We start from the raw sequence: 25331 nt of genomic DNA, 5'->3' as shown, positions 1-25331 counted from the left end.
AGGGAAACAAAAACTTAACCCTTGAGAGCACAATGCAACCTGCAACCTTGCCACTAGATGACACTAAAACTTAAATGCTGTAGCTTTAAGCACAATAATAACTTCAACTATGGTTGGATCCACTTATAGTGATATGCCAAGCTTTACCAACTTGAAAATTTTCATTCTCAAGTTCAGTGGAACATCAGTATTTTTCAACCAGGGCTCTTTTTTATGTTTTTCTCCTCAGCATTTTACTCGGGACAATATAACAACAATAAAATAATTGATGGAAAGGTTCCCCATGCATGTTTACCTCACAAAATGTAAAGAAACTTTTTAAAGCTACAGTGTGGCATTCCTGTTCCCTTGCCTTCTCTTGTGAAAACCAATATGTTTTAGCCTACGTGTCATAAAAGGGTTCTCAAACTTGTAGCCTGCACTAGCAATCAGTAGACAGTACAGGAGAGCAACCAATGATTCCTGTTCTTTGCTCCTCTGTCTTCTGGCTATGCTTCAAACTGCAAAATGCACAGTAATTTTGTCCTTTTTGGGTTACTGTATTAACATGTTGGTACAACATGGCCACCTCAATGAGGAGGCCTGCTCCAATGTAGATATGAAGAGCTCATTATTTCTATGACTAATGAAAACACATTGACTTGTTGTTGTAGGATTATATACTATTGAGCAGATGGTTATAAATGTTATATTCAATTTCTGCTAATAAACATCCCTAAATTCTACACACTGCTGCTTTAAAACAGCTGTGACAGTTAGCTGCTTATCTTAGCCTCCCAGTTGATTTGGCAGCACTGCTCTCTGCTGACTCACAACTAGAGGTGGGTGATACTGGGAATTTTGGTATTGATTAAGTCCCTTCAGTTGCTCCCTTGTTTGCACTCGGAGTCGCCACAGCAAATCCAAGGTGGATCTGCATGTTGAATTGGCACAGGTTTTATGCCGGGTGCCCTTCCTGACACAACTCCACATTATATGGAGAAATGTTGCAGGGGTGGGATTTGAACCCGGAGCCTTAGCGCATTAACCACTTGGCCACCACCCCTGCACTAGGGAATTTTAGTATTGATCTGATACCAAGTAAATACAGGCTCAGTATCGCAGATATCGATACCGATACAGATACTTTTTCATATTTAAGCTTCATAAATCCAAAGGATCCAAAAGACCAAGGATAGAATTTCGCCAGACATTGTACGTGACAACAAAATACTTTATTATCACAATCAACATTTTTATTTAAAAAAATATCACTCAACACAACTTAAAACAAAATCTCCTGAGGTAGAGGGCTGACAAACCACAGCACAGCGCTGCTCTTACAGACAGAGAGTAGACTTTGATGAATCTGCATGCGCAGCAGTCAGTGCATGCGGGAGAGAAAAAAAGCTTGAGTATCAATCTTTTTACACGAGGATCGTTCAGCATCAATACCAGCGTTGGTATCGGTATTATCGATATTAGGATCGATCTGCCCACTTCTACTCACAACAAGTCGGAGGCTGATGGTTATAGCCTGTTTGTAATTCAGAGAGGTTCAGTGCCTTGCTCAAGGACACTTTGACATAAGTACTTGGGGTTTGATCCATCATCCTATTTGGTTTGTCATTGATTAAAGCTAACATTTACAGTCAAACTAACCATGGTTTGCATATACGAGGTCTGTCAATAAAGTAACGGTCCTTTTTATTTTTTTCAAAATCTATATGGATTTCATTCATATGTTTTTACGTCAGACAAGCTTGAACCCTTGTGCGCATGCGTGAGTTTTTCCACGCCTGTCGGTTACGTCATTCGCCTGTGAGCACGCCTTGGGAAGGAGTGGTCCCGCCCCCTTGTCGGATTTTCATTGTCTGGAAATGGCGGAATGAAAAGGACTTGTTTTTCCATCAGAATTTTTTCAGAAGCTGTTAGAGACTGGCACCTGGAAACCATTCAAAAATTTATCTGGCTTTCGGTGAAATTTTACGGGCTTCACAGAGAATAAGGACTGTTACTACAGCTTTAAGGACGGCTTTTAAGGACGCTCGGCTCGCCACGCTCCGAGCTGCGACGACGCAGCACAAGCCACCGGACCATTTCTAAACGGATGGCTCTGTGGATACGAGACCGTCATGTGCTCTTTCTCTGGTTATCACAAGAGCTGGACATCAGCCATTTTCTGGCAGATTTCACTTTTAACAAGAGATTTTGTCATGGAAAGCCGCGCGGAGGCTTCGCGCGTAAAGACCGATTCGCTTTGGAAGCGAGACAACGGAACACCTCCGTTTCGGCGTGTTAGAGGACAAGTTGGGACATGTCCAGCTCTCCACAATTTCTCTGATACTTACTGGACTGGTAAGCATTGAAATCCGAGATAGACATGTCCAAACTTGTCCCTCTAACACGCCGAAACGGAGGTGGTTCCTTTGTCTCGCTTCCAAAGCGAATCGGTCTTTACGCACGAAGCCTCCACGCGGCTTTCCATGACAAAATCCTCTTGTTAAAAGTGAAATCTGCCGGAAAATGGCTGATGTCCAGCTCTTGTGATAACCAGAGAAAGAGCACACGACGGTCTCGTATCCACAGAGCCATCCGTTTAGAAATGGTCCGGTGGCTTGTCCCGCGTCATCGCAGCTCGGAGCGCGGGGCGCCGAGCGTCCTTAAAGGGGTCCTTAAAGCTGTAGTAACAGACCTTATTCTCTGTGAAGCCCGTAAAATTTTCACAGAAAGCCAGATAAATTTTTCAAATGGTTTCCAGGTGCCAGTTTCTAACAGCTTCTGAAAAAATTCTGATGGAAAAAAAAGTCCTTTTCATTCCGCCATTTCCAGACAATGAAAATCCGACGAGGGGGCGGGACCACTCCTTCCCAAGGCGTGCTCACAGGCGAATGACGTCACCGACAGGCGTGAAAAAACTCACGCATGCGCACGAGGGTTCAAGCTTGTCTGACGTAAAAACATATGAATGAAATCCATATAGTTTTTGAAAAAAATAAAAAGGACCGTTACTTTATTGATAGACCTCGTATGTGTTTAGTGCATCTGCAGATGTGCTTACTGTGACCATATACTTGTGCTAATGGTCATGCTAACCACAGTCAGCATGGCTAGCATAAGCATGGTTAGAATTGTTAGCATGACTGCAGGCTTAGCCTGCAGTCATGCAGGCTTAGCACATGTTGCCTTAATGAAAACGCTACCACACTTAGCATTTTCATTAAGGCAGCCCATGTTGGATGTAATAACGCAAAAACAGTTCACCCAAACCCAAAAATTCACTCATTACCAGGTTTCTGGACAACAAATTCTGTCTCTGGAGCTATCAAATTGCTCCCATTCCTAACCAGATAACAACCAGCAAACACTGGTGCATCTGCACAGGTCTGAATTTAAAACTACCCTTTGTGGGGATGAAACTAGCTGCTAAGAGGGGATATAAAGGATAAAACATATCAAAAGCAAGGCGTCACATGTTTTTGTTCCACGAAGTGTATCAAACCACAGGTTTTTGTGCTCCTGGCAATCCAGATCTTGATGAAATATGCTTTTCTCCACCAGGTGTGAGATCACATTAGTTTGGTAAATATGATAATAAAGACAGTTTGTGTACATCTCAAGTATCCAATACATTCCCATCTTCTGCTGCTCTTCTCCAAAATGACACATATGTGGATGTGTGACATCAGCTGACAAAAATCCAGAGGTTCAGACTTTTTTTTAAAAGGCCTAATGAATTTGAAAACCAGAGTTATCATATTGATCGAGTGCAGGAAGGATTGGTTTATAACACACAAAAGAAAAAATAGCATGAAATAACCCAGCTCAATCGTTCTGTTCAAAACAACCAGTTGAAGATTAAAAACTAAAGCTAGAAACAAATGTGCTGAGTGACACAATGAATGAAAGGCGAGGATGTTCAGTTGTCTTTAATCTATAAGTCTGATACTTGGTGTGTGAAATGCATTGAAGTTTCTTTTTTTCTTGCGCCCTCTGGTGTCGACTTAACGTGACACAAGCAACAAGAAACAACCCACCCAGATCCTCGTTGAAGCCGTGACGTCCTCCGTTTCGCCAGGGGGCGCTCGTTCGAAGGGTGCCTGCTGCGACAATAGGGGAAGGGTTTCTTCTTCCCAGTTGCAGTATTATGAATGAAAGTCTTTTTTGGAATTTAGCCTCATAAGTAGTTATTATATAACAATATCAATAACGTATTGGAAAGTAGTCCATCTGAAGTAGTTTAGTTCAAGATGTCAGCGAGTGCTGTTTATGTGTTGGATTTAAAAGGAAAGGTAAGCTGACGGAACCGCTAAGTTATCGTTAGCCTAGTTGGCTAGCATGATGTTGCCCAGAGAGAGCAGCTTTACGTCTGTTACTTTTACGTTTCAGGATTTTATTTGTAATATAACGGCGGAATTTTGCTGTTAGCAGCCATGGCAATTTTTACCCATAATAGTTCTCGTGAATAAATATTAATTCCAGGAAAGACAAGATATCAGCAGCCATGCTAACTAACTTACAGGTGTTTTTTTTTTTAATTGAAAAATTACATTAACAAAGATGTAAGTTAAAAAATCATCACAATTATAAATCATATTTCACATTTACTGAACTTTTTATGTCTTTGGAAATAAAAGGTTTTTAATGCTGTTAATATACTTTTGTTGAGTAAATTTGCTGACATCAGTGTTGTTTTTGAGGCCCAAACTTCCAAGACCAAGTGATCCATTGACAAATTCAGGAAAAAAATGCACTTTAAGGGCAAGCATCATGGAACCGCAACACTGCCTTACATGTTTGTTTGTTTTTTTTTTTTTTAAGAAAATGAGCATGTTTATATAATCAACAAGCAAAGTATGTGTGAGGGCATGTACATACCCTACACTGACTTTAGTCTTTTAATGTTAAATTCTTAATTTGATATGGACACACATTCCTGAGCTCTTCAGCATTTGCCAGTGATGGAAATGTTAAGTATCAGCACAGCGTGCAGAGGTTTCAGGAGCTGCAGTTGGCCCTCACCAGTTTTGGGTGACTTTTAGAACTTAACTTTTAGTGGCATGCATATGAGTTGCGTATTAATCCCTGTTTTACATAATAGTGGGAAATACATTTTCTTGCCATTGTGAATTATTTTTGAAGTAACAGTTATAAATCTCAATGCAATATTAAAGCAATTGTGAGTGGAGAAAAAGGAGCTGCACCTTCACATTGATGGTGCAGACAGTCTCTGCAGCTTTGTGCTTCACTTAAAGAAGCCTGGGACTCAGTCTGGTTCTAAGCATGGAAATATTTACTCTGAAATATCAGTGTTGACAAGGGAATGTGTGCACTGATATCATTCAGACTAGTGTGTGCTCCATGTCTTCTTCATGCCGTCTGTCTACAGGCTGGGAAGTGGCTGGAAGCCCACTAAGCTCCATTTAAAAAAAAATGGCTGATACAACTTGATGATTACACAGCAATCACTAATGTATCCTGAAGGTGGTATATAAATAAGTTATTATTCAGTCTTCCCGCAGCACCTCTGTAGAAACACACATAAAGAGGAAACTATCTGACATCAGAATGATTTCAAGTCAAAGTGCAGCTTTAAAATTAGTATCAACAATAATAAACTAGATTCAAATTCACCAAACTTACATGTTAAGCACTTTAAAACAACCACAGTGGACCAAAGTGCTGTACAGTTTCACTCAGTCTATATGCTGATGTTCATGTCACTGGGCAGATTTAAGGATGACTGTGACGTGGCTCACACTTTGGTCACCATAGTCCCTCTTTGGGAAAGTGGTGGCTGTTCCCTCTGGGTCAGGGGAGACTTATTGCCCCAAGTAGAGAAGTTCAAGTATCTTAGGGCCTTGATCGGTAGAGGGGGTAAGATGGAGTGTTAGATGGACGGATGGATTGGGGCTGCATCTGAGATTCTGCAAATGCTGTACAGGACCGTTGTGGTGAAGAAAGGGCTGAGTTGGAAGGTGAGACTCTCGATGTACCAGTCCAGTTACACTCTTATCTTCACTTAAATACATCCTTACTTTTCAGCTATAGTAGAAGCATTCCACCTTACATGACTGGCTTGTGCGAGGCAATAGGTGAGTCCAGTGCTCTAGCTGCCACCTTATCGTGGTGGGGGAGTTTGCGTACCCGGATGATTCTAGGAGCTATGTTGTCGGGGACTTTGTGCTCCCTGTAGGGTTTCGCAAGGCAAACAGGTCCTAGGTGACGGGTCAGACTAAGGGCAGCTCAGAACCTCCATGACCAGTAAAAGATCAAGGACCGAGACGTCGCCCGGTGTGGCGGAGCCGGGGTCCCACCCTGGAGCCAGGCCCGGGGTTGGGGCTCGCGCGCGAGTGCCTGGTGGTCGGGCCTTAGCCCATGGGGCCCGGCCGGGCTCAGCCCGAAGGAGCAGCATGGGCCCGCCCTCCTATGGGTACACCACCTGCAGAGGGGGCCATGGGGGTCGGGTGCAGAGAGGATTGGGTGGCGGTCGAGGGCGGGTGGCCCTGCGGCCCGGTCCATGCTCACAGCCCCTGGCTGTTGGGACGTGGAATGTCACCTCGCTGGGGAGCAAGGAGCCTGAGCTTGTGCGGGAGGTTGAGAGATACCGACTAGAGATAGTCGGGCTCACCTCCACGCACAGCATGGGCTCTGGTACCCAACTGCTGGAGAGGGGCTGGACGCTTCATTTTCTGGCGTTGCACACGGGGAGAGGCGGAGAGCTGGGGTTGCATTGCTGATTGCTCCCCAGCTCAGTCGCCATGTGTTGGAGTTCACTCCGGTGAACGAGAGGGTCGCGTCCGTACGCCTTCGGGTCGGGGACAGGTCTCTCACCATTGTCTCGGCCTACGGGCCGAACGGCAGTGCAGAGTACCCGACCTTCCTGGAGTCCCTGGGAGGGGTACTAGATAGCGCTCCGACTGGGGACTCCATTGTTCTCCTGGGGGATTTCAACGCCCACCGTGGGCGGCGACAGTGAGACCTGGAGGGGGGTGATCGGAAGCACGCCTCCCCGATCTGAACCCAAGTGGTGTTCAGTTGTTGGACTTCTGTGCTATTCACAGTTTGTCCATCACGAACACCATGTTCGAGCACAAGGGTGTCCATAAGTGCACGTGGCACCAGGACACCCTGAGCCGGTGGTCGATGATCGACTTTGTAGTCGTATCATCTGACCTTCGGCCACGTGTCTCGGACACTCGAGTAAAGAGAGGGGCAGAGCTGTCGACCGATCACCACCTGGTGGTGAGTTGGATCCGCTGGGAGGGGAGGAAGCCGGTCAGACCTGGCAGGCCCAAACGTATCGTTGGGTCTGCTGGGAACGACTGGCGGAACCCTCTGTCAGGGAGGTCTTCAACTCCCACCTCCGGGAGAGCTTCTCCCAGATCCCGGGGGAGGTTTGAGACATGGAGTCTGAGTGGACCATGTTCTCCACCTCCATTGTTGATGCGGCCGCTCGTAGCTGTGGTCGCAAGGTCTCTGGTGCCTGTTGCGGCGGCAATCCCCGAACCCGGTGGTAGACACCGGAAGTAAGGGATGCCGTCAAGCTGAAGAAGGAGTCCTACTTATCTTTTGTTGGTAGGTGGGACCCCAGAGGCAGCTGACAGGTACGGGCAGGCCAAGCGTGCCGCAGCCCATGCGGTCGCAGAGGCAAAAATTCGGGTCTGGGAGGAGTTCGGGGAGGCTATGGAGGAGGACTATCGGTCGGCCTCGAAGAGATTCTGGCAAACCGCCCGACGCCTCAGGAGGCGGAAGCAGCTCTCCACCGGCACTGTTTACGGTGCGGGTGGGGAGCTGTTGACCCTGACTGGGGATGTTGTTGGGCGGTGGAAGGAGTACTTCGAGGATCTCCTCAATCCCATCGTCACGTCTTCCGAAGAGGAAGCAGAGACTGGGGACCCAGAGGCGGACTCATCCATTACCCAGGCAGAAGTCACCGAGGTGGTTAGAAAGCTCCTCGGTGGCAAGGCTCCTGGGGTGGCTGAAATCCGTCCTGAGTACCTTAAGTCTCTGGATGTTGTGGGACTGTCTTGGCTGACACGCCTCTGCAACATCGCGTGGTGATCGGGGAGAAGTCCCTCTGGATTGGCAGATCGGGGTGGTGGTCCCTCTGTTTAAGAAGGGGACCGGAGGGTGTGTTCCAACTATAGGGGGATCACACTCCTCAGCCTCCCCGGTAAGGTCTATTCCAGAGTACTGGAGAGGGAGAGTTCGACCGATGGTCGAACCTCGGATTCAGGAGGAGCAGTGGTGGTTTTCGTCCTGGTCGCAGCACACTGGACCAGCTCTACACGCTCCATCGGGTGCTCGAGGGTTCATGGGAGTTCGCCCAACCAGTCCACATGTGTTTTGTGTATCTGGAGAAGGTGTTCGACCGTGTCCCTCGGGGCACCCTGTGGGGAGTGCTCCGGGAGTACGGGGTCCGGGGTCCTTTGCTAAGGGCTATCCTGTCCCTGTACGACCGCAGCAGGAGCTTGGTTCGCATTGCCGGTAGTAAGTCAAACCTGTTTCCAGTGCACGTTGGCCTCTGCCAGGGCTGCCCTTTGTCACCGGTTCTGTTCATTATTTTTATAGACAGAATTTCTAGGCGCAGCCAGGGTGTAGAGGGGGTCTGGTTTGGGAACCACAGAATCTCGTCTCTGCTGTTTGCGGACGATGTGGTTCTGTTGGCTTCGTCAAATCAGGACCTTCAGCGTGCACTGGGGCAGTTTGCAGCCGAGTGTGAGGCGTCCGGGGTGAAAATCGGCACCTCCAAATCCGAGGCCATGGTTCTCGACCGGAAAAAGGTGCTTTGCCCTCTTCAGGTCGGTGGAGTGTCCTTGCCTTAAGTGGAGGAGTTTAAGTATCTCGGGGTCTTGTTCACGAGTGAGGGACAGATGGAGCGTGAGATTGATAGACGGATCAGTGCAGCGTCTGCAGTGATGCGGTCGCTGTATCGGACCGTCGTGGTAAAGAGAGAGCTGAGTAGGGGGGCAAAGCTCTCGATTTACCGATCGATCTACGTTCCGATCCTCACCTATGGTCATGAGATTTGGCTCATGACCGAAAGAACGAGATTGCAGGTACAAGCGGCCGAGATGAGTTTCCTCCACAGGGTGGCTGGGCGCTCCCTTAGAGATAGGGTGAGGAGCTCGGTCACTCGGGAGGAGCTCGGAGTCGAGCCGCTGCTCCTCCACGTCGAAAGGAGTCAGTTGAGGTGGCTCTGGCATCTTTTCCGGATGCCCCCTGGATACCTCGCTGGAGAGGTGTTCCCGGCATGTCCCATTGGGAGGAGGCCCCGGGGAAGACCCAGGACACGCTGGAAGGATTACATCTCTCGGCTGGCTTGGGAACGCCTTGGGGTTCCCCCGGAGGAGCTGGGGGAGGTGTGTGTGGATCGGGAGGTCTGGGCGACTTTGCTTGAGCTGCTGCCCCGCGACCCGACTCCGGATAAAGCGGAAGAAAATGGATGGATGGATGGGATAAGTCTTAAAATGTTTATCTGAATGATTTTTCAAGGCGCTGACATTGTCTGCTGTCACAGCTTCTTCATTCCACCAGGCTGTGACTCGCTGAGTGAAGAAATAGTGGCATGCAGCATCTGTCAGAAACAGTGCATGTAAAGACTGGGCCTGTTCAGTCATCTTCACATCTGTCTGAGAATCGATCAAGAGACAGTCATCTTCACTGATGAGAGATTGCCGTGACTGTGTCCATATAAACATCTTTACTTTCCTGCTCTGGCCTCTGGTCCTATTGTTTTCATGCTTATGGAAAGAGGCTGGTGCTGATGTTGATAATGCCACTCACATATTGGAAAGCATCAATTGGGTCACCCCATAGCCTTTATATACAAATGTTAGGAAGTTAAAAAAAATTTTTTTTCATACTTACAAGTGATGGTATTCTTTTTGTAGCCCGTCTTCGCACCTTTCCAATTCATCTGCAAGGTTCCATGTGTGAGGGGGCCAAATTGGGGCTGGATGTTCCAAGTGAGATCTCACCATTGCTTTATAAAGCGATGGAAACTTTTCATCAACATAGTGTGTTCACCAAGCTAGGCATCAAAAGTCTTCAAAACATGTGGAACATGTATTTGTTTTTAAGTATGGACCACTAGGGTCTTGAGAATGTTGTTTTTTTTTTTTTTAACAATCTTTATTCTCTGAATAAAATCCTGGTTGCTCTTTTGCATGAAAAGGCCCCAAAACTGGAATATTTTGCCGAAATAATGATCCCTGCCTCACAAAAGTGTCTTTATTCACAGATTATCAAAAGACATTTCCAAATAGATATGGAACTATGCTAACTTCCTGCACAGTTTCATTGATGCCAGTTGTTGCACCATGCAGCAGTGTGGGAAACAACGTGTTTGATTTTTTTAACAGGTCCATTATTTCACTTGCTATAAAAACAAACCCAGAAGAAAGAAGAAAACTAACTGTGTTTGAAACATGCCTTCTGTAGTGCCCAAGCCTCATGCAAGAGATTTTGCTGGAAGGGGTATAGTTTTATGTTGAGAATGTGTTGGAATATCTGTGATGGACGGACAATGGGGGACAATGTGCGTGTGATGGACAGACACTGTGGGATATACAGACCATCAAAATGATCAGTGAAATTATAGACCACAATAATTCATAATAAAATCCATAATTCAGAATGCGCATGTCACTGAAACAGGGTTGGAAAACATACATGTACTTGTAATACATTTGTGAGGCATTTCTGAGTTACTGGGCAGAAAAAGAAATCAAGATGTCTGCTGTAATCAAAACTGCTTAAAGACCAAATAAATGGCACTTTCTGGAGTGGCTTATGTGACCTTAACAGAAACATTACCTAACAAGGATTTACATATGTTTTCTATGCATTAGAGCACTGAAATGCAAACCATATTAAAGCTGTTGTCCATTTGAATTAAGCATGCCACAATTAATTTCCTTTTTTGTTTACTTTTCGAAGACAACACTTGCATTTTGTAAGGTGGTCTGCCGATATTGCGAATCCTATTTAGCCAAGCTGCCGATACAACATCAAATTAAAGAGCAAGGTTTTGTAGGGGTAATTTACTAAAAGTAATCAAAAGCCTGATTTTACACAGAATGGACCATGGCTTTAAGGATTTACATGCACTTGAAAAGGCCGTATTAAAGAGACACTCCACTTGTATTAAAATAGCAGTTTCTAAAAGATAAAGATCATATTAACCTTGAAATACAGTTTCTGATAATTATTGGAATTTATTTTTTTTTTTGAGAATTTTTAAAATGACGTTTCCTCTAGTTTGCCTGTGCTATGAAATCACAAGTTCTCTTAACACACTGTTGAATGTAAACACATGTATAGAGATATCAGTAAAACTCCTTACAAAATCTCAAAAATAGGCTAATGTTTTGACTAATATTCATAAATAAGAGCAAGAAATATAATTTGCTACTTTCTGATGTCACATTATAATTTAAATGTAAGATTTTCAGGTGTTTTACTGCAGTATCTATACATGTATGTACACCAGGCTGTGAAAAATCAGCACTTGTGACTACATACATGTAGCACATGGAAGGCTGGTCAGTTTTTAAAAAAAATCATAAAAATTAAGGGAATCTATTGCAAATCTTGTTTTTATTTAAGATTTCACTATTTCAATATATAATATCTTATTTTAGGGGTTAACGTTGATGAGTAAAGTGTCCCTTTAAGCACCCAAACATACCTTGAAATGAAAACAAATTGACAAGATATTAACGAGTTATATAGTGGAAACCAAAATCAAGATGGCTGCCATGGGGGCATCTTTATTATTGGAGCATGTTACAAATCTACATGAAACATCCTTACCACCCTAACATACTTTTAGTACCCTGAGAAAATGAAAACAAGAGGACCAGGCATTTTTAAGATCATAAGGCAGAAAATAAATCAATATGGCCGCCATGCATGTAGTAGCTGTCTTAATTTATCAGAGTGGGATATGAATTTAAAGGGAATGATAGCAGGATGTGCAATAAAAAGGAATCATCCTAAAAACCACCTCAGCACACCCTAGAATAATTGACACATGCATTTTTTTACTTATCATTTTTACTTATTACTTTTTTACTTTTCTGCTCTGGGTGTGAAATGTTTAGTTATTCCTCGGCCTCCTTTAGCAGTAACGGTACTTGTAATAAGTGTAGCTTATTCATAGCTTTGGAGGCCAGGCTGGGCGAATTGGAGACTCGTCTCCGCACCGTAGAAATGCTACAGCTAGACAGGCCCTGTAGTCGGTGCGGACCAAGGTAGCCTTAGCCGCCGTTTAGTTCCCCTCTGGCAGATCCCGAGCAGCCGGGAAAGCAGGCCGACTGGGTGACTGTGAGGAGGAAGCGTAGTTCTAAACAGAAGCCCGTGTACACCGCCAACCCGTTCACATTTCTAACCGTTTTTCCCCACTCGATGACACACCCGCCGAGGATCAACTCTGGTTATTGGCAACTCTGTTTTGAGAAATGTGAAGTTAGTGACACAGCAACCATAGTCAATTGTCTTCCGGGGGCCAGAGCAGGCGCATTGAAGGAAATTTGAAACTGCTGGCTAAGGCTAAGCGTAATTTGGTAAGATTGTAATTCACGTTGGCAGTAATGACACCCGGTTACGCCAATCGGAGGTCACTAAAATTAACATTGAATCGTGTGTAACTTTGCAAAAAACAATGTCGGACTCTGTAGTTTTCTTCTGGCCCCTCCCCAATCGGACCGGGAGTGACATGTTTAGCCGCATGTTCTCCTGAATTGCTGGCTGTCTGAGTGGTGTCCCAAAAAAATGAGGTGGGCTTCATAGATAATTGGCAAAGCTTCTGGGGAAAACCTGGTCTTGTTAGGAGAGACGGCATCCATCCCACTTTGGATGGAGCAGCTCTCATTTCTAGAAATCTGGCCAATTTTCTTAAATCCTCCAAACCGTGACTATCCAGGGTTGGGACCAGGAAGCAGAGTTGTAGTCTTACACACCTCTCTGCAGCTTCTCTCCCCCTGCCATCCCCTCATTACCCCATCCCCGTAGAGAAGTGTCTGCTCCCAGACCACCAATAACCAGCAAAAATCTATTTAAGCATAAAAATTCAAAAAGAAAAAATAATATAGCACCTTCAACTGCACCACAGACTAAAACAGTTAAATGTGGTCTATTAAACATTAGGTCTCTCTCTTCTAAGTCCCTGTTGGTAAATGATATAATAATTGATCAACATATTGATTTATTCTGCCTTACAGAAACCTGGTTACAGCAGGATGAATATGTTAGTTTAAATGAGTCAACACCCCCGACTCACACTAACTGTCAGAATGCTTGTAGCACAGGCCGGGGCGGAGGATTAGCAGCAATCTTCCATTCCAGCTTATTAATTAATCAAAAACCCAGACAGAGCTTTAATTAATTTGAAAGCTTGACTCTTAGTCTTGTCCATCCAAATTGGAAGTCCCAAAAACCAGTTTTATTTATTATTATCTATCGTCCACCTGGTCGTTACTGTGAGTTTCTCTGTGAATTTTCAGACCTTTTGTCTGACTTGGTGCTTAGCTCAGATAAGATAATTATAGTGGGCGATTTTAACATCCACACAGATGCTGAGAATGACAGCCTCAACACTGCATTTAATTTATTATTAGACTCTATTGGCTTTGCTCAAAATGTAAATGAGTCCATCCACCACTTTAGTCATATCTTAGATCTTGTTCTGACTTATGGTATGGAAATAGAAGACTTAACAGTATTCCCTGAAAACTCCCTTCTGTCTGATCATTTCTTAATAACATTTACATTTACTCTGATGGTGAAGTGAGATAGAGTATCTCGTCAATAGTTTTACATCCTCATTGAAGACAACTTTGGATGCTGTAGCTCCTCTAAAAAAGAGAGCTTTAAATCAGAAGTGCCTGACTCCGTGGTATAACTCACAAACTCGTAGCTTAAAGCAGATAACCCGTAAGTTGGAGAGGAAATGGCGTCTCACTAATTTAGAAGATCTTCACTTAGCCTGGAAAAAGAGTCTGTTGCTCCTATAAAAAAGCCCTCCGTAAAGCTAGGACATCTTTCTACTCATCACTAATTGAAGAAAATAAGAACAACCCCAGGTTTCTTTTCAGCACTGTAGCCAGGCTGACAAAGAGTCAGAGCTCTATTGAGCTGAGTATTCCATTAACTTCATGACTTTCTTTGCTAACAAAATTTTAACTATTAGAGAAAAAATTACTCATAACCATCCCAAAGACGTATCGTTATCTTTGGCTGCTTTCAGTGATGCCGGTATTTGGTTAGACTTTTTCTCTCCGATTGTTCTGTCTGAGTTATTTTCATTAGTTACTTCATCCAAAGCATCAACATGTTTATTAGACCCCATTCCTACCAGGCTGCTCAAGGAAGCCCTACCATTATTTAATGCTTCGATCTTAAATATGATCAATCTATCTTTGTTAGTTGGCTGTGTACCACAGGCTTTTAAGGTGGCAGTAATTAAACCATTACTTAAAAAGCCATCACTTGACCCAGCTATCTTAGCTAATTATAGGCCAATCTCCAACCTTCCTTTTCTCTCAAAAATTCTTGAAAGGGTAGTTGTAAACAGCTAACTGATCATCTGCAGAGGAATGGTCTATTTGAAGAGTTTCAGTCAGGTTTTAGAATTCATCATAGTACAGAAACAGCATTAGTGAAGGTTACAAATGATCTTCTTATGGCCTCGGACAGTGGACTCATCTCTGTGCTTGTTCTGTTAGACCTCAGTGCTGCTTTTGATACTGTTGACCATAAAATTTTATTACAGAGATTAGAGCATGCCATAGGTATTAAAGGCAGTGCGCTGCGGTGGTTTGAATCATATTTGTCTAATAGATTACAATTTGTTCATGTAAATGGGGAATCTTCTTCACAGACTAAAGTTAATTATGGAGTTCCACAAGGTTCTGTGCTAGGACCAATTTTATTTACTTTATACATGCTTCCCTTAGGCAGTATTATAGACGGTATTGCTTAAATTTTCATTGTTACGCAGATGATACCCAGCTTATCTATCCATGAAGCCAGAGGACACACACCAATTAGCTAAACTGCAGGATTGTCTTACACACATAAAGACCAGGATGACCTCTAATTTCCTGCTTTTAAACTCAGATAAAACTGAAGTTATTGTACTTGGCCCCACAAATCTTAGAAACATGGTGTCTAACCAGATCCTTACTCTGGATGGCATTACCCTGACCTCTAGTAATACTGTGAGAAATTTGGAGTCATTTTTGATCAGGATATGTCATTCAAAGCGCATATTAAACAAATATGTAGGACTGCTTTTTTGCATTTACGCAATATCTCTAAAATTAGAAAGGTCTTGTCTCAGAGTGATGCTGAAAAACTAATTCATGCATTTATTTCCTCTAGGCTGGACTATTGTAATTCATTATTATCAGGTTGTCCTAAAAGTTCCCTGAAAAGCCTTCAGTTAATTCAAAATGCTGCAGCTAGAGTACTAACGGGGACTAGAAGGAGAGAGCATATCTCACCCATATTGGCCTCTCTTCATTGGCTTCTTGTTAATTCTAGAATAGAATTTAAAATTCTTCTTCTTACTTATAAGGTTTTGAATAATCAGGTCCCATCTTATCTTAGGGACCTCGTAGTACATATCACCCCAATAGAGCGCTTTGCTCTCAGACTGCAGGCTTACTTGTAGTTCCTAGGGTTTGTAAGAGTAGAATGGGAGGCAGAGCCTTCAGCTTTCAGGCTCCTCTCCTGTGGAACCAGCTCCCAATTCAGATCAGGGAGACAGACACCCTCTCTACTTCTAAGATTAGGCTTAAAACTTTCCTTTTTGCTAAAGCTTATAGTTAGGGCTGGATCAGGTGACCCTGAACCATCCCTTAGTTATGCTGCTATAGACGTAGACTGCTGGGGGGTTCCCATGATGCACTGTTTCTTTCTCTTTTTGCTCTGTATGCACCACTCTGCATTTAATCATTAGTGATCGATCTCTGCTCCCCTCCACAGCATGTCTTTTTCCTGGTTCTCTCCCTCAGCCCCAACCAGTCCCAGCAGAAGACTGCCCCTCCCTGAGCCTGGTTGTGCTGGAGGTTTTCTTCCTGTTAAAAGGAGTTTTTCCTTCCCACTGTAGCCAAGTGCTTGCTCACAGGGGGTCGTTTTGACCGTTGGGGTTTTACATAATTATTGTATGGCCTTGCCTTACAATATAAAGCGCCTTGGGGCAACTGTTTGTTGTGATTTGGCGCTATATAAAAAAAAAATTGATTGATTGATTGATCAAAAATCGAATTTGACAAACAGCTTTTGAAAGAATGTGAATTGACAGAAAATCAGGAAACTCATGGTGACTCACCTTCAGAAAGTTTTATAGAGTAGGGCTATATCTGTACTGTTCAAGATTTCGTTTTATAGAGTAGGGCTATATCTGTACTGTTCAAGATTTCCAGTCCAAATGAGGATTCTGAAGCCACCAATCAAAATAAACATGTTGTTTACAACTTGCACCCTGTGACACTGATTGCACTTAGCATGCACTCATTGAACTGCACTTGGTGCTTCTGCACTTGCATTGCTGCTTCATTCTAAAGTGATATACAACCCCTGGCAAAAATTATGGAATCACCGGCCTCGGAGGGTGTTCATTCAGTTGTTTAATTTTGTAGAAAAAAAGCAGATCACAGACATGACACAAAACTACGAGGTCTATTAGAAAAGTATCCGACCTTATTTTTTTTCAAAAACCATATGGATTTGACTCACGTGTGATTACATCAGACATGCTTGAACCCTCGTGGGCATGCGAGAGTTTTTTCACGCCTGTGGGTTACGTCATTCTTTCATTACAAAATGACCTTTAACAGTGGAATGTCCGCATAAACTCCTCATGCCGGCCTCTTCTGAATCTTATCTGTTCTCTGACGACGTCCTGGGCCAACAGAGCCTTAAATTAGGATGTTTTCAGGTTGAAACAGCCAGACGACGTCGCCTGGGAGCGCTGCGCGACGTCCCGCTCTGTGTGAAGTCCTTAAAGTGACAGAAACACCCCATAATCTCTCATCAGCTGTTAAACTTTTCACAGAAAACCAGCTGAATTTCTCGAATAGTGTCCACTCGGATATCCCCCACAGGTCCTGAAAAAAGTTTGATAAAGCAACGCGCGCCGTCTCGAGCAGCGTCTCAGACAAAGGAATTCAGCCGAGAGGGCTGGACCAGTGCTCACTCAAAGCCTGCCCACAGGGAAATGACATCACCGACACGCGTGAAAAAACTCACGCATGATTGGTGTAATTGCATGTCATTCAAATCCATATAGTTTTTTTTTTTTTTTTTTATAAAACTGCCAGTTAGTTTTATAAGATACCTCGTACAGTCATTTCAAATGGCAACTTTCTGGCTTTAAGAAACACTATAAGAAATCAAGAAAAATAATTGTGGCAGTCAGTAACAGTTACTTTTTTAGACCAAGCAGAGGGAAAAAATATGGACTCACTCAATTCTGAGGAATAAATTATGTACCCTGTAAATTTTCATCCCCAAAACTAACACCTGCATCAAATCAGATCTGCTCGTTAGTCTGCATCTAAAAAGGAGTGATCACACCTTGGAGAGCTGTTGCACCAAGTGGACTGACATGAATCATGGCTCCAACACGAGAGATGTCAATTGAAACAAAGGAGAGGATTATCAAACTCTTAAAAGAGGGTAAATCATCACGCAATGTTGCAAAAGATGTTGGTTGTTCACAGTCAGCTGTGTCTAAACTCTGGACCAAATACAAACAACATGGGAAGGTTGTTAAAGGCAAACATACTGGTAGACCAAGGAAGACATCAAAGCGTCAAGACAGAAAACTTAAAGCAGTATGTCTCAAAAATCGAAAATGCACAACTAAACAAATGAGGAACGAATGGGAAGAAACTGGAGTCAACGTCTGTGACCGAACTGTAAGAAACGAAATGGGAGCTACATACAGAAAAGCTAAACGAAAGCTATCATTAACACCTATACAGAAAAAAACAAGGTTACAATGGGCTAAGGAAAAGCAATCGTGGACTGTGGATGACTGGATGAAAGTCATATTCAGTGATGAATCTCAAATCTGCATTGGGCAAGGTGATGATGCTGGAACTTTTGTTTGGTGCCGTTCCAATGAGATTTATAAAGATGACTGCCTGAAGAGAACATGTAAATTTCCACAGTCATTGATGATATGGGGCTGTATGTCTGGTAAAGGCACTGGGGAGATGGCTGTCATTACATCATCAATAAATGCACAAGTTTACATTGATATTTTGGACACTTTTCTTATTCCATCAATTGAAAGGATGTTTGGGGATGATGAAATCATTTTTCAAGATGATAATGCATCTTGCCATAGAGCAAAAACTGTGAAAACATTCCTTGCAAAAAGACACATAGGGTCAATGTCATGGCCTGCTAATAGTCCGGATCTTAATCCAGTTGAAATCTTTGGTGGAAGCTGAAGAAAATGGTCCATGACAAGGCTCCAACCTGCAAAGCTGATCTGGCAACAGCAATCAGAGAAAGTTGGAGCCAGATTGATGAAGAGTACTGTTTGTCACTCATTAAGTCCATGCCTCAGAGACTGCAAGCTGTTATGAAAGCCATAGGTGGTGCAACAAAATACTAGTGATGTGTTGGAGCGTTCTTTTGTTTTTCATGATTCCATAATTTTTTCCACAGAATTGAGTGATTCCATATTTTTTTCCCTCTGCTTGGTCTAAAAATGTAACCGTTACTGACTGCCACAATTTTTTTTTCCTGATTTCTTATAGTGTTTCTTAAAGCCAGAAAGTTGCCATTTGAAATTACTTTAGTTTTGTGTCATGTCTGTGATCTGCTTTTTTTTTTTTTTTTTTTTTTTTTTTTTTTTTTTTTACAAAATTAAACAACTGAATGAACATCCTCCGAGGCCAGTGATTCCATAATTTTTGCCAGGGGTTGTATTGCAAGTAATTAATCTGAGGGGCCCTAAATTCAGTGAAGCATAAACATGTAATCAGTACTTGACCAATTTCATCTTTAAAAGACAGGTTACTTATAATGACTAATAATATTAGACTGAGCTCCCGACTGTACATGTGACCGATGGACACTGTGTGACCAAAATGATGATTTCCATCTCTGAAACCTTCAATATCCCAAAGTTAAATATGTGTGAATAATAAATCTTTGCAAATTCTGATTTGAGTAAAAAATGTCACCTTCATCTCTGTAAATTGGCAATGAATGAATATCATAAAAAGAACAAAATCAATGAGCCTTAAGAGATCTGTCATCATGCAAAAGTAAATGCAATTTGTGAAAAATGCACAAATATCTGTTGTAAACACTGTGACTATGCAAAAATTATACATACAAATAATACCTTTTCCATACAAATAATGTACTGGTTTTTGCTTTCAGGTCCTTGTGTGTCGAAATTACAGAGGAGATGTGGACATGTCAGAAATTGAGCACTTCATGACCCTTCTGATGGACAAGGAGGAAGAGGGGACGCTCTCTCCAATCCTGGCCCATGGGGGAGTCCGCTTCATGTGGATCAAGCACAATAACCTCTACTGTATCCTTATTGTTTCTCAATGATACATGTACCAGAAAAATATTTTAAAACTTACAGTTATAGTAGTTCTGTGCTTCATGGATTTTCAACTTTTGTTCCCAAAATGCTTAACACACTTCACCTCAGTGGTTGCAACATCCAAGAAAAATGCCAGTGTCTCCCTGGTTTTCTCTTTCTTGTACAAAATTGTGCAGGTACCTGCTTTATCGGCAGTCTTACATAAGTCAGCATTAACAAAGCTATACATACTGACTCTTGTGTCCTTCAGGTGTTTTCTGAATACTTCAAGGAATTGGAAGAAGAGAGTATTCGAGACAACTTTGTCATCATATATGAGCTGATGGATGAGCTGATGGACTTTGGTTACCCTCAGACCACCGACAGCAAAATTCTACAAGAGTGAGTATAAATCTTTGGCAGCAAACCTATGGGAATCCACCAAAAGTGCATGTTCCCAGACTGACTTGATCTGCAAAAATCACTTTCTGTAAAATATAATAATAATCAGGGGTTAAAGTGAACTGATACTTTCCCTAACTTTTTGCGCAATTGCCACTAAACTCCAAGTGAAAAGTAATGATTAATTTCCAAAAGCCTTTCGCAAACACCCCATTGTGCATTTCAGACCAAAGGAAATGTCAAATTTCTTGAAGCACCTAAAAGATAGATCCTTTTTTTTTTTTTTTTGCTGCTGTTTGTTTTTTGAAGACGAGTAAGTTTCATTTTGTGTTAACACTGTGTTATACTGTTAGCTGTGGAGGCTAAGACAATCTAACCACAGCTTATATTAATGCTCTGACCACTTGTGTCCCATAATCAAATTATAATTTCACTTTAAATAAGTTTGTCCAGTTTGCAGTTGCACATGAAAGTTGAACACATCTGGCAGCCCAACATCGACCTGAAACGTTTGAATCTTGCATTTGCTGAGTCCAGCTGTGTCATGATGAACCTGTGCATAATCGCACCTCACTAGGACATACAATGACAATGGATTCAGAGACAGCTAGCTGCGATGCAGCATTATTGATGGTCCACAAAGAAGTTCATTGGTGCTCTCTGTACAAATCAATGTCGGAGCTATTTTGATGTTTGTCAGTTTTTCCCAACTGCATTGCCACACTGAATTTTAGTGTTCCCCCACTTGCAAAATCCCACTTGAACTCCTAAAAATAAAACAATTCATTAGCACCCACTGGAACTTATCGCATGAGGTGGAGGATTGGGGTATCGATATGTCAGTTAAACCAAAGTTTTAAAAATGGTGTGACTTTGCCATTATCAAGTTAATATTTTAAAGCTGTTCTAAGTAGTTGGCAAGCTATTAGTTGACGACCCCCTATATGTTTTGAGCTGTAATACGGACAAGACCCCTTGTCTAAATATGAAGTAGGAGTCTTATAGAGGCCCGTTGGTCCTGGTGCTTCTCTCCATATTCCGTAATGTCAAACTGATGGCAGTCTGCAACTCCCCCTGGATGGGACACCAGTCTGATGCAGGTTATGGCTGGTACCCATTTACAGCTTGGTGGAGAGGGACAATGTTGATTAAGTGTCTTGGACAAGGACACAGATGGGTAGCATGAGAGGGATTTGAACCCACGTCTACATATTGGCAGGCCGATCCTGTCTAAATATGAGCCTTACTTTTTTGATTTACCATATTTTCCAGAGTCCAAGTCATATCCGAGTATGTCAAAAATGCCTCTTAGAGGTAAAGACTTGTATAAGTAGCACTGGAGTATAAGTCCCATTTTACTTCTGTATGTGGAAATCAGTTACTTAATTTAAGGACTTTTAAATTACAAAAAATTAGCAAGCTCTTAAATAAAAGTGTTAGACAAATTATTGTATGTTATTGTACAAAAAAGATAAATTGTCAGATGCACACAGATTGCTGGTCAGCAGCAACATGGAGAAAAAAATAGTGGCTTTATGCACAATCAGTGGCTTTGTGTTGCGTACCATAAGGACTGTTAAATTCCCGAAATATGCAAGATGGACAAACAAATATGCGATGGACAGTTTGGACAAAAGAAATGATCAGATGAACAGGGATTAGTGGCTTAAAGCCTTAGAAACAGTACAATAAAATATATATATATATATATATATACTCAACAAAAATATAAACGCAACACTTTTGGTTTTGCTCCCATTTTGTATGAGATGAACTCAAACATCTAAAACTTTTTCCACATACATAATATCACCATTTCCCTCAAATATTGTTCACAAACCAGTCTAAATCTGTGATAGTGAGCACTTCTCCTTTGCTGAGATAATCCATCCCACCTCACAGGTGTGCCATATCAAGATGCTGATTAGACACCATGATTAGTGCACAGGTGTGCCTTAGACTGCCCACAATAAAAGGCCACTCTGAAAGGTGCAGTTTTGTTTTATTGGGGGGGGGGGGGGATACCAGTCAGTATCTGGTGTGACCACCATTTGCCTCATGCAGTGCAACACATCTCCTTTGCATAGAGTTGATCAGGTTGTCAGTTGTGGCCTGTGGAATGTTGGTCCACTCCTCTTCAATGGCTGTGCGAAGTTGCTGGATATTGGCAGGAACTGGTACACGCTGTTGTATACGCTGGTCCAGAGCATCCCAGAAATGCTCAATGGGTGACATGTCCGGTGAGTATGCAAGAACTGGGACATTTTCAGTTTCCAAGAATTGTGTACAGATCCTTGCAACATGGGGCCGTGCATTATCCTGCTGCAACATGAGGTGATGTTCTTGGATGTATGGCACAACAATGGGCCTCAGGATCTTGTCACGGTATCGCTGTGCATTCAAATTGCCATCAATAAAATGCACCTGTTCTTTGTCCATAACAGATGCCTGCCCATACCATAAGCCCACCGCCACCATGGGCCACTCGATCCACAACATTGACATCAGAAAACCGCTCACCCACACGACGCCACACACGCTGTCTGCCATCTGCCCTGAACAGTGTGAACCGGGATTCATCCATGAAGAGAACACCTCTCCAACGTGCCAAACGCCAGCAAATGTGAGCATTTGCCCACTCAAGTCGGTTACGACGACGAACTGGAGCCAGGTCGAGACCCCGATGAGGACGACGAGCATGCAGATGAGCTTGCCTGAGACGGTTTCTGACAGTTTGTGCAGAAATTCTTTGGTTATGCAAACCGATTGTTTCAGCAGCTGTCTGAGTGGCTGGTCTCAGACAATCTTGGAGCTGAACATGCTGGATGTGGAGGTCCTGGTCTGGTGTGGTTACACGTGGTCTGCGGTTGTGAGGCTGGTTGGATGTACTGCCAAATTCTCTGAAACACCTTTGGATACGGCTTATGGTAGAGAAATGAACATTCAATACACGAGCAACAGCTCTGGTTGACATTCCTGCTGTCAGCATGCCAATTGCACGCTCCCTCAAATCTTGCGACATCTGTGGCATTGTGCTGTGTGATAAAACTGCACCTTTCAGAGTGGCCTTTTATTGTGGGCAGTCTAAGGCACACCTGTGCACTAATCATGGTGTCTAATCAGCATCTTGATATGGCACAGCTGTGAGGTGGGATGGATTATCTCAGCAAAGGAGAAGTGCTCACTATCACAGATTTAGACTGGTTTGTGAACAATATTTGAGGGAAATGGTGATATTGTGTATGTGGAAAAAGTTTTAGATCTTTGAGTTCATCTCATACAAAATGGGAGCAAAACCAAAGGTGTTGCGTTTATATTTTTGTTGAGTGTATATATATATATACACGTGTGTGTGTGTGTATATATATATATATATATATATATATATATATATATATATATATATATATACGTGTGTATATATATATATATATATATAATCTCAATCTGCTCTTTAATTTGCGGGTTTTGTGCATGATTGTAGTGTACTGTAATATTACTTTTTAATTATCAGAATTTGTTTATTGCTGTGATTCCTAGGAAAGCCCTATATAAATAGTTATGATAATCATTAACAATAACAAGGAATGCAAGATTTTTTTTTTTTTTTTTTTTTGGTATAGAAGTTGCGCTGGAGTGCAAGTTGCAGGATCTCCCAAACCAGTAAAACAAAAAAAAAAAAACCCCTTTGTGACTTGCGCTCCGGAAAATACAATTGCAGTCGGTTCATTTAAGTTAGTCTGTTTTGCCTTCATGCATCATGGCTGTTCATATTTGCTTTTGTCAGATACATAACCCAGGAGGGACACAAGCTGGATACTGGTGCCCCCCGGCCCCCTGCCACTGTCACCAACGCTGTCTCCTGGAGATCAGAGGGCATTAAGTATAGGAAAAACGAGGTCTTCTTGGATGTCATTGAGTCAGTTAACCTCCTGGTAAGAATGTGAGGGCCTGTGTTCAGTCTTAGGGTTCATTTGTTCATAAACATCCAGCCTGTGTGTGTCACAAAAGGCTAAGAGTATTTATTTTTGCTTTGTTTAGAAATAATTTAATTAAAAGACAGATACTGTAGGGTTAAGCCTGGGTCCCACCGAATAATGAAAGATGAAGGAGCCACGCAACATGTTTTCTTTGCTATGAGAGGGTTTCTTCAACTATCGTGGGAGTTTCATGGCTCTGAATGGCTCTTAGACACATTATCTTCAGTTAACGAGGCTCCTCTTTGAGCGTGGCGCTAATTTCAAGAAGTTCAAAATTTAGCAACAACAGCGTGGCGCAGTTTGTGTTCGAGTTACTGCGATGGCTTAGAGGCATTTGCGTGGTGCTTACGAGTCTGCTAAAAGTCCATTATCCGTGCGCCTGGCACCTTCGCAGGACCTGAGAGGCTATTTTTGGAGCGGCTCTCCTCTTGAGCACACAATTCCACCTGCTCTGTGCGCTGGACTTTATATAAAATAATTATTTTGTAGCAGATGAATCATTTTCTCTCAAACCTTGGATGCTGAAAACACCTCTAATCACTTCTGGAATCACAGAGGACTGTTTCATCTGGATGCTTTTTTCCCTCTCTTTCCTGCTCCATGTGGAATGTATTTTGAACAGCTTAAGGTAATTATTTTTAATGTTTTTTTTTATAGCTTGATAAAACAGTTCCTAGCTGTAAAAGTATGTCTGTATGTTGATGTCTGTTGTATGTAAAAGTATGTTGATTTAATATGTTGTTAATGGATCACATGATCTCCGCTGTGTGCGCGCACTGAGGCAGGACCTGAGAGGCTATTTTTGGAGCGGCTCTCCTCTTGCGCACATAATTCCACCTGCTCTGTGCGCTGGACTCTATATAAAATAGTTATTTTGTAACGGATTAATCATTTTCTGTCAAACCTTGGATGCTGAAAACACCTCTAATCACTTCTGGAATTAATGGATCACATGAGCTCCGCTGTGTGTGCGCACTGAGGCAGTGACTCATCATCACGCTTCAAATGAGCATTTAGGCAGAACGTCAGCTCACAAAAGAGCGATTTTTCAGTCAATATTGGATGAACACAAAGTTAAAATTTGGGTGACTGCTTGAAAGTGGATGTGTGTTTAAAGCCATGGAAGATAACTCCAGTGGAGCAGCTAAGAGCAGAAGCTGTGCGGCAACACAGATGGAGAGCGCACAAAAGACCGATTTTGAAGACATAACACAAAGTTAAAAGTTGTATCATGGTGACTTGTAAGCTGCGGAAGAAATATATATATATATATGCCGAGGCCCTCAACAGAGCAAGGAAAACAAACGCCTAAGGGAGATTGCGAAGCTCAGAGGTGATCTGAGAAGACTTAAGAAGGCCTTCCTGCAAGCTCGTGAGGAGGAGAAAGCGTCACTTACAGA

At 42.7% G+C, this 25331-nt stretch overlaps 1 protein-coding gene across 1 annotated transcript in view; it reads left to right on the top strand.

The window, feature by feature from the left end:
* The first annotated feature begins 4065 nt into the window (after positions 1 to 4065).
* Positions 4066 to 25331, top strand: part of ap1m1 (adaptor related protein complex 1 subunit mu 1) — a 47578-nt gene continuing 26312 nt past the window's right edge. The window contains exons 1-5 of the mRNA XM_034183040.1: positions 4066 to 4271; positions 19396 to 19552; positions 19679 to 19746; positions 19821 to 19951; positions 23739 to 23886. Of these exons, the coding sequence (XP_034038931.1) occupies positions 4230 to 4271; positions 19396 to 19552; positions 19679 to 19746; positions 19821 to 19951; positions 23739 to 23886 (546 nt within the window). The 5' untranslated portion in view covers positions 4066 to 4229. The remainder of the gene's footprint in view (positions 4272 to 19395; positions 19553 to 19678; positions 19747 to 19820; positions 19952 to 23738; positions 23887 to 25331) is intronic.

Source organism: Thalassophryne amazonica, chromosome 12 (assembly GCF_902500255.1).
Source record: "Thalassophryne amazonica chromosome 12, fThaAma1.1, whole genome shotgun sequence".
NCBI classification, from domain to species: Eukaryota; Metazoa; Chordata; class Actinopteri; order Batrachoidiformes; family Batrachoididae; genus Thalassophryne; species Thalassophryne amazonica.
Note: the sequence above shows the minus strand (reverse complement) of the source record. Positions and strands in the feature narration are given on the sequence as shown.